Source organism: Limanda limanda, chromosome 1 (genome assembly GCF_963576545.1).
Source record: "Limanda limanda chromosome 1, fLimLim1.1, whole genome shotgun sequence".
Classification (NCBI taxonomy): domain Eukaryota; kingdom Metazoa; phylum Chordata; class Actinopteri; order Pleuronectiformes; family Pleuronectidae; genus Limanda; species Limanda limanda.
Genome location: NC_083636.1, coordinates 10,456,180 through 10,472,538, shown reverse-complemented (window position 1 = coordinate 10,472,538; position 16,359 = coordinate 10,456,180). Strand labels below are relative to the sequence as shown.

Sequence of the window (16,359 nt, the reverse complement as noted above, 5' to 3'; positions counted from 1 at the left end):
TTATGAGCTGTGTTTATGATATTTTATAATTGGTAGTCACTTTTATTGCTTTCATGATTAAGATTTGCTTTTTGTAGATAAGATCGAACAAGCTGTTAACGTGCCTGTTCTAAGCTTGAAATGGAAATGACATTATCTCCTTTGCATTTATTTTATTATCAAAACACTCATTTATTTTTTACAAAATGTCTTGTCATTGATGAACATGTGAGCATTCAGTGCAGTGACTGATTTCTCCAGCGGGCTGTGCACAACACAACAAAATATCACTGCAAGGCCACCAAGACTCTATCGTTGCATACGTTTATTATTATAGTCAGTCAGAATCAGCAAATATGTCTTGTAGAGTTTTAAACAAATCACATGAGGTCACTTCAAAGTGATGGTGAACTGCTGTGATACAAACCTGTCTCTAGATGTACCTGGAACCACATCCAGTCACAACAGACCTGCACTGAGTTTCTCACAGAGGGAAAGTGGTAAATACGTCCTTTGCTGTTTCTGTACAGGAATGTGACGACGCTAAATCTTAATCTTTGGAATTTGCGGGGGCCAAAGCTTGATTGCATGACCTGTTGCTTGGCTGCCTGAACGCTCCCCACGGGTTACTAGACCAACACATCCAGTCCAGAATCAGGTGATGCACGAGAGGTGGATAGGACATTCATGACACTTGACTTATCAAAATAAAACCTTTCTTTAAATCCTATGTAAAAGCAACAGGAAGTTATATTTTACCTTGTGAGAGAGAAAAAAAAAATACCACAGGCCTTTGTTAGGAATTATTAATCATTCTTCACTTCTACCCTCCCTGCTGTTCTCTTGTTGCTGTGCCCCTCCTGGCTGGCATGTGTGTAGAATAGAAATGTGTGAGGCCTTTTGTCCCACTGGAGTCGAGGAACAGCTCTAAACCCAGACGGGAGAAATAGAGGGAGAGGGGAGACTCCAGCTCCCCGAGCCTGGAGATGCAGCAGGTGCTTAAAAAAAACTTCCTCAGCGGGGGCTTTGCAGTCGTGACTTTTCTATTTCTTGTGGTGGCAGGATGTTTGCCTCTGACTCTGAGTGGGAGCTGTAACCTGGACAGACCTGGTTGTTGATATTGTAGGAGCTGAAAACTTTCTCTCAGAACAAATGAAGTTACTGGAATCAGGTTTTCTCTGTGACATGGACTCGACAAGCAGCTCCTGACGTTTACTGAGCTGAGAGCACGGTGACGAGAGGACACTGGTGGAGTTCACACAGGTACTGTCTCATACTGTCGGCCCTCTGTTTCCCCTCAGGTGTGATTTTACAAAGTGAGAGACTCTGCCTTTTACGTTGGCACCTGATGAAATGTTTCAGTTCAAACAGAGAAACGGTCGATGAATTTAAGTCCTAACCCATTTTGACGCATATTCTTGTTTTTCTTTGTCTGAAGTTTTAATCTGTGATACCTAACAAGGGTTAATTATCAATCAAATGGTTCCACTCTACACTCCAGCTTAATTCTTAAAGACATAAGGTATACAATAAATCTTTAAGAATAAACATGAACTAGACAATATGTGCCCAAAGATTCATGGGATTGTTTAAATTAAATAAAGCTGTTTTAGATGTTATTTTAGTAATTGGTTAATGTTCTGACTTGGGTTATTAGGTTTAAGTGTTTTGGATAATTTCGAGTTCAATATTTTTTGTTATTGTTACGGAATGAAATGTTAGTAGTGATGTATTTGTAGAAAACTCATGTTACCTTATACCAAGATTATTCATGTAGACCCTGTGGTTGCAGAGATATCGTCTATTCATGTTTGAGCTGGGAAAATAAAAACTTGTACTTCAAGTATCTAAAGTCAAATTAATCATTGCTGTTACTCATTGCTCATACTTACTCATGAAGTATGAGGTAACATAAAGCAGAAATAATCAAATACAGTACAGGAACCTCAGATCTGTCCTATATCTTAGCAGATCTATTAATGCTGTCTATCTTTGTCTGTACACGCTTGTCTTGCAGTGGCCTGAGAGCTGATACCTGCGCATACACCGGCAGTACAGTACAATAAAGTGCACTACAGTACAGTACAGTGCAGTGCGACCATACAGTAGGATGGAAGAGGACATAGACAAGATGACCTCCCAGCAGGCTCTCTGTGTCCCAGACGAGACGACCAGCAAACGGCCCAGAATCTCCACTCTCAAGGTGCTGAAGCTGCGACTAATCAACCCTTCTCTCAGGCCTGGTTATGAACACTTACATTTCTTTAAGGGCTGAAGTTCGTTCTACTGATATGAACATCACGGATGCTAAAGAGACGGTGCAGTGGTGCAGTTGTTACGTTTTCATTGTTGTGTGTCTCTGAGCATGATTATGCAAAAACTACTGAGCAGATTTGATTGAAAGTTTACATGCAAGAGAAGTAAATTGATTGATTGTTAATACCCTGTTGGTGTTACTTGTTGTGTGTGTCAGCCCCGTTCTACAGACTGACAACCTTTCACCAGTCCCCCCCTTTGACCCTGGTATAGATGATGGAGAGAAAATCTGTTTATTTCCCCAAAAGTAGATAGAATCAAGCCAAGAGCCAATCTGAAGTTGTTTTGGAAAATGTTGCCCATCTATAAATCCCACTCCAGGTCAACACATCACAGTGTGGGGAACACTTCGGTATCAGACAGTGAGCTTGGACTCAGACTGATTGCAGCACAGCACAGAAGTCATCATCACCCGCAAGTTAATGGAGCATCCAAAACACATTTATACTTTCTCTCTCTACGTAGGTTTATTTCAGTGTGGAGATGTCGGGGTGTAAAGTGACACTCCACAACAAATACACCCGAGCAATATTTATTTGAGCTCTCCTATTCATACATATGCAGTATCAAAGCCATTAGACATTATATATTAAATACAGTCCATGAAAACCATGCAGGAGCACTGCAGTAACCCCTGATGGGAATGAATTTCGTAATAAAGAACCTCCAGGGTGCCCCCCCACACAGCGGGTGGAGGAGGTGGAGCAGTTTCAAAGTTTAGATGAATATCCTGTGGTGGTTTGTAATCACATCCGTACCCACAGTCAGAGCTCAGGATTAGATCCATGCCATTGTGTGTTGCATTTAAAAAAAAAAAATCTATTAATTCTCCTTCTTCCTTTTTGTCTCCTAGTTGTTTATTGTGGCGCTGTCCTTCGCCTATTTCTCCAAGGCCCTTACAGGGACCTACATGAAGAGCTCCATCACTCAGATCGAGAGACGCTTCGACCTCTCCAGCACGCACATCGGACTCATCGATGGCAGTTTCGAGATGGGTACCGTCTACAACTCTCACTCTAATCCTCACCGATCAGGCCTCACTTCTGTTCTGGATATTTTATAGCTGCAGATTTTCTATGACGCTTCTCTTCCTCCACTTGCTCTCTTGGGTTTCCCTTCCTCTGGACGCAGGCAACCTGCTGTTCCTCGCTGTGGTCAGCCATTTTGGTGCCAAGCTGCATCGGCCCAGACTCATTGCCATGGGCTGTATGCTCATGGCAGTGGGGGCCTTTCTCACCGGCCTCACCCACTTCTTCATGGGCAGGTAGATGTCAAAAAAGAACAACACTCGATTTTAAAAACTTTTGTAAAAAAACATGTTTAATGTCTGAGTGTGGCACCCTTTTCTTCTGCAGCTACAAGTATGACACGGTCATAAAGCTTTTCCAGAACGACAGCGTAAACATCGCTGCCTGTGTGGGTCCACCGGAAGAACCTGCAATTCTAGTAGAACCTTCTTTAGAGGACAAGAAAGGTGAGACTCTAATAACTATGGTGACCTTAGTAAAACACATAAACACAAAGAGGTGGCGTAAACAAAGAGTCTAATTTAACATAAAACCGGGTTAAAACCCTTCAGTCACCGGCTTCCTCTCAACCGGCCCTGGAATGCACTGATCCCGGTCTGACCTTTAAAGCAACTTGCCTCCCGTGCAGCAGCTTCAGAAAATATCAAATCCAAAGCTCCCCTTGTTGGTGAGCTGCTTTTGGAAAATGGTGGCCCTTGTAATAGGAAAAGTCAGACGCAGTTTTCAACCGAGCCAATGATCACTCTGTATGCAGACGGCGGAGCAAACAGAGCAAGAGCTGAGAATGTGTGTGCCGACGTCTGGGATAATAATGGTAACAGATCCAGTTTAGTCATCTATTCGTGTGTTTTTCACCATGTTGAGATGCCACTTTTTTATCTTATTAATTCTGGTTTCCTTGAGATGAAATGTATCTTTAGCCTTTCTATAGTTGAGCCATAATTCGATCTTATTCTCACAGAAAAAAGACATATCATGCAACCAGAGAATGCAATATATTGATCTAGGCTGTTCAGATGAGATGTATTCATGGAGAACAATGCAGTGGTATGCAAAGCTAAAACCAATCCTATTATTCAGAGTGTGAGGTAGCGGACATTATTTTCCTCTTTCTGAATGAAATACAAGGACAGTCAAGAGAGTGGTTTTATAAGTTTGATGTATCTATTTTTGTTTAGAACTAGTGTCACACACTAGTTGATGTGTATGGTGTGTGACTTTGCAGCCTGTGTGAGGGAGTCCGGCTCCCACATGTGGATCTACGTGTTCCTGGGGAACGCTCTGCGCGGCATAGGAGAAACCCCGGTCACACCTCTGGGCATCTCCTACATCGATGACTTTGCTAAAGCTGAAAACTCTCCATTCTATATAGGTGAGACATTATGGCTGCTTCTGGGTCTCCAGTGGCATTTGAAGAAACACTAGATGTAGTGATGAAATTAAATTGAATGAAGATGCAGTTGACTCTTACCCTCACTTCAACTTCATACAAAATGTTAATCTTGTGATTGTTTTTGCAGCATGTCTCCAGACCATTACTCTCCTGGGCCCCATGTTCGGTTTCCTCCTGGGCTCCTACTGTGCCAGACTGTATGTTGACATTGGATATGTTGATATGGGTAAGTTTAATGCGTTGCTTTTGCAATAAGTATACAGAGCATAAATTCATTACATCACGTCCATGTTGCCCTAATGTGTTGACCAATTGAGAGTCGGTCTTAGCTGTCAATCATAAAGTTTCACCTCTTTTTCATAGCATCAAATATCTAATCAATCTTTCAATCTTTATATACAGCATAACAGCGGGGGGGGGGGGGGCTTATTGCATCTTGATTTCATGCTAATCCATCAATGCTCTCTTCTAAAGTCTGATCTAGTCTGATCTAGTATTCTAACATAAAAAAAACAATTAATACATTTACCTTACACTGCACTTCATAACATTGTTCATGTATTTGTACTTTACTTATGTACAGTATATACTTTTTGGGACCTTTTACTTTTACTCCATCACAAATATCCTCAAATATCTCACCTCACCTCTCCACTACAGTTTTACAATGCAATGTGTTACATGCCCATACATATTACTTGTTTTTAAAATGTTTAAAGATTATAAACAACGAGAGGGGATTTGGTTCAATGATCCAATCAGAGTGGACAGGCTCCATTAGATTTGCCAACGTCCAGACTCAGCCATATTGATGTGGTTGAATATTGATATATGTGAACATATTCGACTCTTGCTTAAGTAAAATGTTTAACCACCTTGTTATTATAAAAGCTAACATACAAAACAAATATGCAGGCACTAGTGGTCGGAGGGTCATTTGCCTGTTCAGTTAAAGTTGCTGTACAAATTTGGGTTGGACTCTAAAAGCTTCTCAGAAAATGTTGTTTTTGGAACTTTTATTTTTTTGAGCTTGTGACCAAGGCTGGAGCTTTGGTTCTGCTTCATTTGGACCAGCCCTGCTGCTCATAGTCCAAAGGTTTGACATTAACAGGTGAGGAGGTCTTTAACTGTCCCTGTGAGGAACTGTCTTCCAGATAAACTCTGGTGTCTAATATGTTGACTACACACAAAGGAAGTAGCAGATCAAAATTGAAGCACACACATTTTACGCTTGTTCTTCATAGACAGTGTGACCATCACTCCTCAAGACGCCCGCTGGGTGGGCGCCTGGTGGATGGGCTTCATGGTGTCCTCTGCTCTCCTGCTGGTCTCCAGCGTCCCCTTCTGGTTCCTGCCCCGCTCTCTGCCCGAGCAGGAGGGAGACGAGGGCCCGCCGGCCAGCTCAACCCCGGGTGGGACAGACGTCGCCCTCAACAACAGTAACAACAACAACCACCACAACCTCAAGTTGACCGAAATCGCCAAAGGTACAGTGGAGAAAATCGTCCTCTTTGTGGCACTGTAGACATTTAGTTTCCTGCTCGATACAGATTAGGTGTTTTACTTTGCTGGATGATGTCCTGTCACAGGGTTTGTTCCGTCGCTGAAGCGCCTGTTGGGAACTCCTGCTTACTTCTTGCTGCTTTGTGGCAGCGTCCTGAAGTTCAACTCCTTCATCGGCCTCTTCACCTTCAAAGCCAAATACATGGAGCAGCAATTCGGACAGTCTGCATCCAGAGCCAACTTCCTCATAGGTAAAATAAAAACGACTTCAAACTCACAGTTAGAGACAAGGTTAGGTTAAGCTTACTTTATATGAACCCATAGGTAGATTTTTTTTGCAGCAACAGAAAGAGAAGGCATCCATCCAAAACAGTACAAAATTATAAACACACAGACAGAAGACAAGGCCACCAAAACCATTGAGAAAAGTGCTCAAATACATAAAAAAACATTGATAAATATATTTATACATATTCTGTAAGAAAGTCTATAACTAGGCATCAACAGTGTCCACACCCCTTGGACTTTCTCTTCCAGGTGTGTTGAACCTGCCCGTGGTGGCGTTGGGGATCTTCTTGGGAGGGCTGCTGATGAAGCGCTACAAACTGAGCGTGGTGGCGGGGGCTCAGCTCTCCTTCGCCACCTCCTTCATGGCCTACCTCCTCCTGCTGCTGCAGTTCGGCACCAAGTGCGACAACATTCCCGTGGCTGGGCTCACCATTTCATACAACGGGTCAGACATGAACATGTGGAAAGATAAAGACGACTTCAGCTTTAAAAGAATAAATGTAAATGTGTATTTTCTCCATCTTGTTTGGATATTTTCATTCTGAGTCTAAAATATAGGTGATATTTTCCCTACAGGACGCAGAGTGTCGCACACGACAGAGAGATGCTCATCTCAGAGTGTAACAGAGACTGCTCGTGTTCGGCAGAGGAGTGGGATCCCGTGTGCTCAGACAGCGGCATCACCTACATCTCTCCGTGTTTGGCTGGCTGCCTCGGCTCCAGTGGATACGGCAAAAACACAGTAGGGCTACAAGAACACACAAATGTACACTGTTCACCTTTATCAGACAAGAAGCTGGAGATATTTGGGTTTGATGAGTTACTTGGCTACTGAGGTTTCACAATTTAAATAATGCAAAACTTATTTGAGCCTGAGCAACCTGCAGTAAACTCACTCGACAGGTTTTTCCTGCATGTCAGCTAAATAAAGTAACCAGTTATATATTATTTTATCTCAGAATTAATTTATGCTCTCTCTCTCAGGGAAAAATCCAGTTTACCTTCACTGTCAATGACCGCCGCCAAGGAGGTCAGGTTTTCATTTGCGTTTGTTTGTTTGTTAGCAGAATTATGCAAAAACTATTGGACAGATTACCATGGAACTTGGGGAAAGGATGTGGTTTGGGTCAGGAAATAATCCATCCAATTTTGGTGCAGTTCCAAATGTGGAGTTGAATTCAGTTTTTTTTTTTACAAAATCCATTATACCTTATAACATAAAAGTCGAATCATTGTATTCATTTTTATTTGTTTAAGGGCTGACATCATGTAAATCAATATAATACTATATTCATATGTACACATATGAAGGGGAAGCTATTTTCCTATTATTCTCTGAAACATATATACGTTTGACAACAGCAGCTAATGGGTTCAGCAACACACGTTAGGTTCACTGTGTGTACCAAAATAAACTAAGGTCAAAGGTCGTCTATTACAGCTCCCAGCTGCAGCTCTCTCGTCTTCATACAGCAAATAAACAGTCCTTATCACATTTGTTGCTTGTTGTTGTTCCTCCATTTTAAAAAATGTTATCCTGTGACCCTTTTATCCAAATACTGTAGCCTATGAGAATCAACTTGCTTTACATTACAGTCAAGATATATACATCTAATATCTGGGTCAAAAATATGCAGTGTTACTTTGTGAGTGTGTAAATAGCCAATCTAGAGATCTAATTAGTTGTTCCTAGAATTTCTTTATGCAAAACGTAAGAAATCCCTGAAAAAATATATATCAGCCTGACTGGAGTTTGAAATTACAGTATAACTGGATGTTACTTTACTTATCTCTGTTTTTTTTCTCCCAGGTTTTTCAGAACTGCAGTTGCGTGTCCGCCTCCTTCCCAACAGGCAGCAGTACATCGGTGAAGCTGGGTCGGTGTCCCCATGCCCAGGACTGCAGCCGTAGCTTCATCTCCTACATGGCCGTGTCTGTGATCAGCTCCTTCATCAACTCTCTGGGAGCAACACCCGGCTACATGGTCATCATACGGTCTGTGCACCCCGGACGGAAATATTCTTCCTAACCATTTTAGATCTGCATATATACCATTCTTTTGATGGTATTGGCAGCATCTTGCAGGATGATTGATATGAGTGACCTGGTGCTGTTTTCTATTTACAGATGCATCACACCAGAGCTCAAATCACTTGCTCTGGGTATTCAAACCTTGGCAACCAGGACTCTTGGTGAGCCTCATTACTGCCCGTTTCATGAAAAGTAGCTTTAGTAGTAGTTTTATTGATTTGATTTTGATTTGTTTAAGTTTGATCTGTTAGATCCTGATCTGAATCTCATTTATTTGGTAATAATAGTAAGAGTTCACATCTGGCTGATACCTTTTAGGTGGAATTCCTGCACCGATGTATTTTGGGGCCCTGATTGATTCTACGTGCCTGAAGTGGTCGATCAAGAAGTGCGGCGGCAGAGGAGCCTGCCGCATTTATGACTCTAACATGTACAGGTATATGTCACTGGATGAAATGTGGAAATAGAACATAATTATCCATCAGCACCACCTTACACAGCAGCACGTATTTATTTCTGTGTCGCCCTCTGTGCATCTTTTGTCTGTATTTTCAGGGTCATCTTCCTGGGTCTGATCACTTGTCTCAGTGGCTCCTCATACATATTCATCATCGCCGTCATCCTCCTCCTCAGAAGACAGTTTCGAAAGCCAGAGCGGGAAACAGAGAGACAGCAATCGAAAGGTAAGGAAATCGAACTTAAGACCTCATCGAGCGCCACTGAGGACCAGCTCAACGCTCCCAAAAGTCACATCCCAAGAGTTTTGGTGAGGATGGCGTCAGAGCTGGAAGAGGAAGGGGACATTCAGAGAACAGAGCAGCTTGCCAAAGATGGCGGACAGCAACAGTCCCTCTGCCTGACAGAGGCCACAGTAGAACCCTCTCCTTCTCCTGCTAATGGAGCAATGTTAGGGCCTCAGTCCGAGGAGGAGGAGAGAGAGCAGAAAGACGAGGTCTCCTCTGAGTCAAATATACAGGTGGATAAAGAGAGCGCAGAGGACAAGGACGAGACACAACATGGCAAAGAAGCTGATGGACCACAAGGATAAAGTGTTCACCATCAACTGCATATGAAAATGGACGTAGACTCAAGGTTCAGAGAGTAAAGCCGGCGTGGAAGTGCCTGAAACCTGCATTCTCTCAAACTCCACTGGTTGCAAAAAGAAGTCGATGAGAAAATGACGTCTCACTTGATTTGTAACGTCATTAAACATTTTCATACGGACTTTATGATCGCATTTTCTACTTTCAAGTCTTCTTCGACACAGTGTGATGATCAATTTGTAAAAGATGATCCCGTTTAGAGAAGACAATATAGGACAATCGGCATTGGGGCCTGGATACCGTGTGATTGAAAGCTACTAGGTCGCATTTGTAGGTGGGCGTGCAGTGTCAGACTCACGCTCAGCTCTTCATCGTAAAATTACAACAAAATAAGATGGAATGTATAATTTTTGTCAAGTTCCTTCATATCAAGTGTCATGTACTTAAGTGCAAATTTTAAAAATCGATGTAATTCACTTGTTGCACGAGGCATTCAAAATGATGTTTATATAGAGAATCGCTTTCTTCCAACCAGTTCTGTTACTGAATACACATAACGTTTACAAGCTTTCAAAATACTTTATATATGTTAATCTGGAGGGAAAATAGTACAATATGAAACAATGAAACACACCACCAGCATCTCTGACCAAAGAGTTTATCATTTCCATGCATTTCATTAACGACTGGAATCTATTGCCTCTCTGTACTGAACAGACTTTTTCAGCTCAGTGTGTTACTGTGCTTTTGACCCTTTGGACACATTTCTGGTTAAGTGCAAACACTGTTACCCTCCAGGTGTGGATGCTTTCAGTATGAGCCGTCATTTACAGGTCAAAGCACCGATCCCCTTTACAGACACTGACCACATGTCTGTTAATCAAATCACTGCTAACATTTGATCCCTCTTATGTCCAAAGCTCGAGGAACAGAAATTCAGCATCACTGAATGTAAACAGAGGCAATGCTGCCATTGTAAATGGAGGAGCATGAAACCAATAGGGCAGGAGCTGTTCCTCGTGAAGTCTCATTCAGACCAGACTTTATCCTTTATCCTCTGTGGTATAAATGGTTTTATCTCTGTGACACGAGGCAGCAAATTAAACTGTGATGCAAAATCTGTTTCGTTGCAATTAGTAAAATAAATCAAGGCATGTGACACAGGGTTGATTTTCCCTTGACTATAACTTACAGAAATAGACTTTTGAGTCCTGTACGTGCCTACGACGGCCTAGTCGTTGACATCACCCACTGTATTATTTCTCTTTTCCTTTTTCTTTCCACCTTGTCCACCTTGTTATTCCAAATTTCTGCATATTAACATATCTAAAGATCCTCATCACATCCAATGAGGTTAAATATTTAATGGGTTTATTATATATTATGCACTGGCAATTACGGCATTACTGCAATTAAATATTAAGTATTGTTTGTTAAGTGTTCATCAGTAGAAATCAGGTTTAAAATGACAAATAAGAGTCTTAGCCATAGGGGTCTTCGCAAATGTTGGAGTATTAAGTGTGTCCTTGACTGTGTATATTTAAAAGTTATAGTTGTGTGATGCTTTAAATTGCTGCAGACGTCCTTGTGGAGTTTCCAGGAAACACAGGGAGGTGTTGGTTGGACCTTGGTGGTTTTGGGGGTGTTACACATCCATTAGGACTGCACTGCATCTGTTAGCTCAAAGCTGTGGTGAAAACCACCTGCACTTACCAGCAGCCTGTGGTGGCATTTCCCCCAGTGAGCCAGTGGGATGATCTCGATGGACACAAATCATCACGACATTAAGAAGCATGGCTTGTGATGTTATGAAAGCTACAGTCATAGTCATCAATTTGAATTACGTGTGGTGTTTTTCTCATGCCTTCTCCCGTAAATACATTTTTATGAGCACCTTTCTTATTACCACTGCATCTATAGAATATATCCAATGAACTGTTCATCTTCTTTTCACTCCAACCAAGTCCCAGTTTCTGTTGAGAACACATCATATACCATATAACAGAGGGTATTTCTAGCTACACATCAAACTGAAAACAACAGATAATGCCCCGAACAACCTATTATCTTCCCATAAGTGAAGCCAAAGCATCTTGACCAGCCCCTGGTGGCTGGTTACAGTATAGATCATAAACCCTGCGTCCTCCATGTTAGCTGATGGATAAGTCTTGTCTTAAATTAGTTATTTATATAAATACAGTATAAAAGACTGATTCATGATTGGTTGAACAAATCCAGCTTCACGATATAATTATTATATTAATGTTACGGGGGAAATATTCAACACTTGAAATCAAGTTTTCAGGAAACAATCGCAAAGAGACGTGTTAGCTAATCCACTTTTGAATTAGTCACATTCCCAGGTCACATGCTTGTTAACTCTCGTGTTTTACCATCACTTCATTAATTAGCACTTTCTAAATTGTTTGTGACGTGTCCCAGCAAACTAATGAGACACCATTTATTATTGATAATAATTCATCCTCAGATTTATTATTCATCACCATTAAAACCCGTCGGGAGGAACCAAGGCCAGAAGTTTGACGACCTCAAACTTCATTAAGTGTCTCAAGGTAAATACGAAGACAGTTTTCCTCTTTGACAGTGCTCCTCTCCCGGGCGTGGGTTTACGACGGGTCAGGTCCATCACGGATGTTGATGACAATGATGACGAAGGCGATGATGAGGGTGGTGACGAACAAAAATGTGTGTGTGTGTATTTATGTAAGCGTCAAAGTTTTAATTTTTTGTGTGTGCGTGTACTGATTTACGAGTCCACATTGCAGAGGGTGTGTGCGACATACAGTAGATAAGACTCTCCAGTTATTTCCTTACACCCCCACCCCTCTCCATTGGGTGTAAATGAAAATGCAAGGCTATATTTGGATGGAGCTGATGTCACAAGTGGTTTGAGCAGGGAGCCTATAACTGTTGGAGTCGGTTTGTGTGACAGTCGGACAAACCCTGCACTGCTGCACCGACAGACGGGATCTGCTGCCAACAAAACGGAAAGTAAGTATGCTTTCACTTCAGGGCTTTAGTATCTTTATCACAGGACAGTATCCATGACTGAGAGTTACATTTAAACCGAAGGGGAGCTATAGATGGATAATGGTTTTAGTTTGAATGACAATAGTTGTCTTGTATCTTTCTGATTTTATATTCCGCCAAACTTGACGACTCAACTTTGGTGTTTAAATAAATGTTACTTTTGTATTTTCTTAATTGAAGATCATACACTATGGCTGCATTACAGGGATCAAGGGCACAAAATGATGCAGAAGTGATATGGGTTATTTCTACTTAATTTCTATTGTGTTTTAATATGTTGTTATTATTTCATTTTTTTGTATTGAGGATGCACACATAAAAATGTTAATAAGAACTATGATTTATTGCAATAAATTATTAGTGAAGCACAATGGAATAGAACAAATATCTGTGGGATTTGCTTTTCTTTGTCCTGTTATGTAAATAGATCAGTAAATAAATTTCAGTCTGCAGGGAGTCTGAGAATTATTTTCACTGTCCTCTGACATTTCATTGACTAGAATATTAATTGAAAATAAATAGCCTATTAATTGAAGCTGAATAATGCCTGGTAGGGGTGTGCGGATGACTAATTACTGAAATTAGAAACAAATATTGTATATTTAACACTTTTTTTTCAGATTGATGACTTGATATTCATAATTTTTCTCATAAATGAAACTCTATGTTTATATTATGCACATATGAACAGTAAGTTTCTATTGTGCTGTTGTTTTGGTCATATCTTTCTATTGAGATAAAAATGAAAAAGGACAAATTAAAACCAAATGCATTTACTGTTTTGCCCAGTAAGTGTCTGAAGCTAAATACTTAATTTTATTCTATCTACTGTGTTGATTCAGGTTAACACCATTCACTATGTATCACCTGAGGGTGCCTGGGCTCGTCCTCATGCTGCTTGTGTTGCTGCGCTGTGTCACCACTGCCCCAAGCCACAGGTAAACTGCAATGACTGCAACGTATAAAATATGTGTATTTGCAAGTTTCATTACGTAAAACTGTTGATGATATCAGATTGGATACCAGTAGGGATAGTTATTTCTTGAATCGTATTGTCTCGACAGCAAGGAAACCAATATTTAACCTTAGGTTAACCTGCAGACAAGTAGCTGAATATCATGGAAATTGTGCAATAAGAAAGGTTCATCTCTGAGAAGAGCATCAGGGCAACTCTGGAGATAGAAGCCAGTTGTGAGAGTGCTTCATGTTCATGTCAGGGGGCAGCCAAGTGGCCACTTTTTCTTCTTGCTCTCAGGACTAGTGGATCTTTGAAGAGGGTATCATCAGTTATCAGTGTAAAACGCTTTGGCCCCTTCTCCCCTGTGTGATTCAGGTACTTCAGTCCCAGCTCATCCAGCGAGCAGGAAAGTGCTCTCCCATACGGTGAAGGCTGGTTAGCACCGGGGCTAATGTCTAACCCATTCCTCGACTTCATGGGTGCGAGGCTACGAAGGGGGCTCACAGCTATGAACAGGTAACAGCATGGACAGAAATCTGTATGATCACCTATGAATATGTTGTCTTGACGTCACCTCTCAGTTTCTCGTGTTTTCCCAGCCACCGCATAGAGAAGAGGAAGTGCAACACAGCCACCTGCGTTACCCAGAGGCTAGCAGACTTCTTGGTGCGCTCCAGTAACACCATCGGTACCGTCTACGCCCCGACCAACGTGGGATCTGCCACTTACGGCAAGAGGGACCTACTGCAGCCGCCCAGCTATCTGCCTCTCTAGTAACAAATGTGGACTCCTCACACTAGCACTCCCAGTGCTCTGGTGATATAACCAGTCATCTTATGTAACAACGGCTGTGAGAATGGTGTTAAGGATGAAAATGATGGTAATGATTATGAGCATCACCATGTTCTTGTTTATTTTATACTTTAAGAAACAGTGCCTTTAATTTGACAGATCAAAGTTAATGTCAGTTCTTTGCGTTGTGGCTCTGTTATTTATGTGTGTTATCCCACTATGGCATGATGTGAATATAAAAGTAGTAATAAAACAATAAATAAAATGAAACAGATGTAAAGCCATGCTGAATAAATGTATTAATCTGTGTTTTTGATAATAAAATTTGAAAAAAGTATGTTTTTAAAACTCTTCATTTGTTTCAAGCCACATTATTGATTATCATGACAGCTCCATGCAGGGGCTGTGAGCTATGAGCATCTATTTGATGGGTTCCATCAGAATAATCCTGAAGGAAATGTTCATTAAAACGGTTAAAAATCTTTTCCTTTTTAATCAGCTCCAGGCTAACTTTTCCTTGCTCTGCTCGGAGGTCACCAGTAGCCAGCTGGGTTTCAAGGGGTTAAAAGATCCGCTACTGTGTTTAATTTGACCGGTTCATCTAATCAGTTTTACATATTGCATGTGTATTGCAAATAGCTTGAAAAAATGCAGTGTTGATTTTGGTGTAATTAAATTTTAAAAAAAAAACAAGAAAACTGCAGATAAACCAGATAACTTTATTCTGCACCATATACTGTTACTATAAAAAGCTCTGGGCACAACATCCAGCACACAAACAATAAAAAAGTGACAGTATGTTGTAGAACTGTTTGAGGAACACTCGCTAATGACAAGTGACTATTACCACAGGACACGCAAACAGACCATTCCAAACAGGCAGGTTTAGAATGGGTACTGGACTAGCTTTTATAAATAGTTATGAAAGGGGTGTACTTTTTTTAACTTGAGCACCTGCCCCCCAAAGTGCAAGGTCCTGAACCAAAGATATGTAATCATTTAAATGACGCTTTTAAGAAGTGCTGGTTGGAGGATTCTGTAGCAATCGGAGCAGGTTGGCTGTTTCCCCTGTTTTCACTTGCTAAGTTAACCAGCTGCTGGTGAGGCTTCATGTCATTTTCTTACATTTTGTATGTGAATGTATAAAATACTTCCTAAATTATTTCAGAGCTAAACTGAAACTGTTCAAAAATCTATAGTTTTGAAATTCAATGTTGAAATGAATTGGCTTTCAAATACAGTTTGCTATAAAATATCAAACATCTATCTCTGTATATCCTGTTACTATGTTAAGTTCATGTAAATGCTTCCTTCAACCTTAAAAAGAGGCTGATTAAGAAAATAGGATTTCAGGGCATTCATGTTATCATTAGACAGACTAAGGTTACGTAACGTATTTATCATATTATCTTGCAGCACCTTACAGTATAAGTGGTTAAACTGTGACTGAAATAAGAAAGTTTAGATGTTGTTCACACGGAATCATTAACTGATAACTCCCCGTTGGTGGAGAGCAGATATCAGCAATACTTCTTTGTTGTTTTATGATTTTTTTCACTTATCTTTTTCTCAATGTTGCATTATGAAAACTGTAGTTTCCTCAATTGTTTTCTATGATGAAGTATGCTTTTTAAAGTTATGGTTCTTTTTATATTTCACATGTTACATCAGTTCATTAAAACCCTTAGCTTTTACTCCCACATAAACGTAGTAAAGTTTAATTCTATGTGATCAACAACAGAAGCTGTTAAGTTGAGAATGTGAAGTTTCCTCTTCCAGCACCTGGTTACATGTGTTGTAACAATTGAATGGGTCCTTTGGTCGGATTTCAATTAGAGTAAAGAAAAAACTATATGATTAATTTACAAAAACACCTTTTCCTCCTTTTTGAGACAAAATTTTGATTACAGATCAGTATTCTTGTGTTGTCTTGCTGTCAATCGGTAATGTTATGGAAATCAAGAGGGGAAGTATGAC

At 40.7% G+C, this 16,359-nt stretch overlaps 2 protein-coding genes across 2 annotated transcripts; both read left to right on the top strand.

Annotated features, from left to right (window-relative positions):
* The first annotated feature begins 478 nt into the window (after positions 1–478).
* LOC133001893 (solute carrier organic anion transporter family member 1C1-like) lies at positions 479–10,740 on the top strand. Its single transcript, XM_061071606.1, has 16 exons — positions 479–637; positions 1,042–1,242; positions 1,997–2,182; positions 3,149–3,290; positions 3,427–3,559; positions 3,651–3,769; positions 4,549–4,695; positions 4,844–4,942; positions 5,961–6,203; positions 6,306–6,470; positions 6,757–6,952; positions 7,084–7,249; positions 8,318–8,502; positions 8,635–8,699; positions 8,857–8,974; positions 9,094–10,740. The coding sequence occupies exons 3-16, from the start codon at positions 2,090–2,092 to the stop codon at positions 9,584–9,586; spliced, it is 2,364 nt and encodes a 787-aa protein (XP_060927589.1). The 5' UTR covers positions 479–637; positions 1,042–1,242; positions 1,997–2,089; the 3' UTR covers positions 9,587–10,740.
* Positions 10,741–12,580: 1,840 nt separating this feature from the next.
* LOC133012994 (calcitonin gene-related peptide 2) lies at positions 12,581–14,658 on the top strand. Its single transcript, XM_061080361.1, has 4 exons — positions 12,581–12,593; positions 13,475–13,570; positions 13,966–14,106; positions 14,190–14,658. Exons 2-4 carry the CDS (start codon positions 13,491–13,493, stop codon positions 14,362–14,364), a joined length of 396 nt encoding a protein of 131 aa, XP_060936344.1. The 5' UTR covers positions 12,581–12,593; positions 13,475–13,490; the 3' UTR covers positions 14,365–14,658.
* The last annotated feature ends 1,701 nt before the right edge of the window (positions 14,659–16,359 follow it).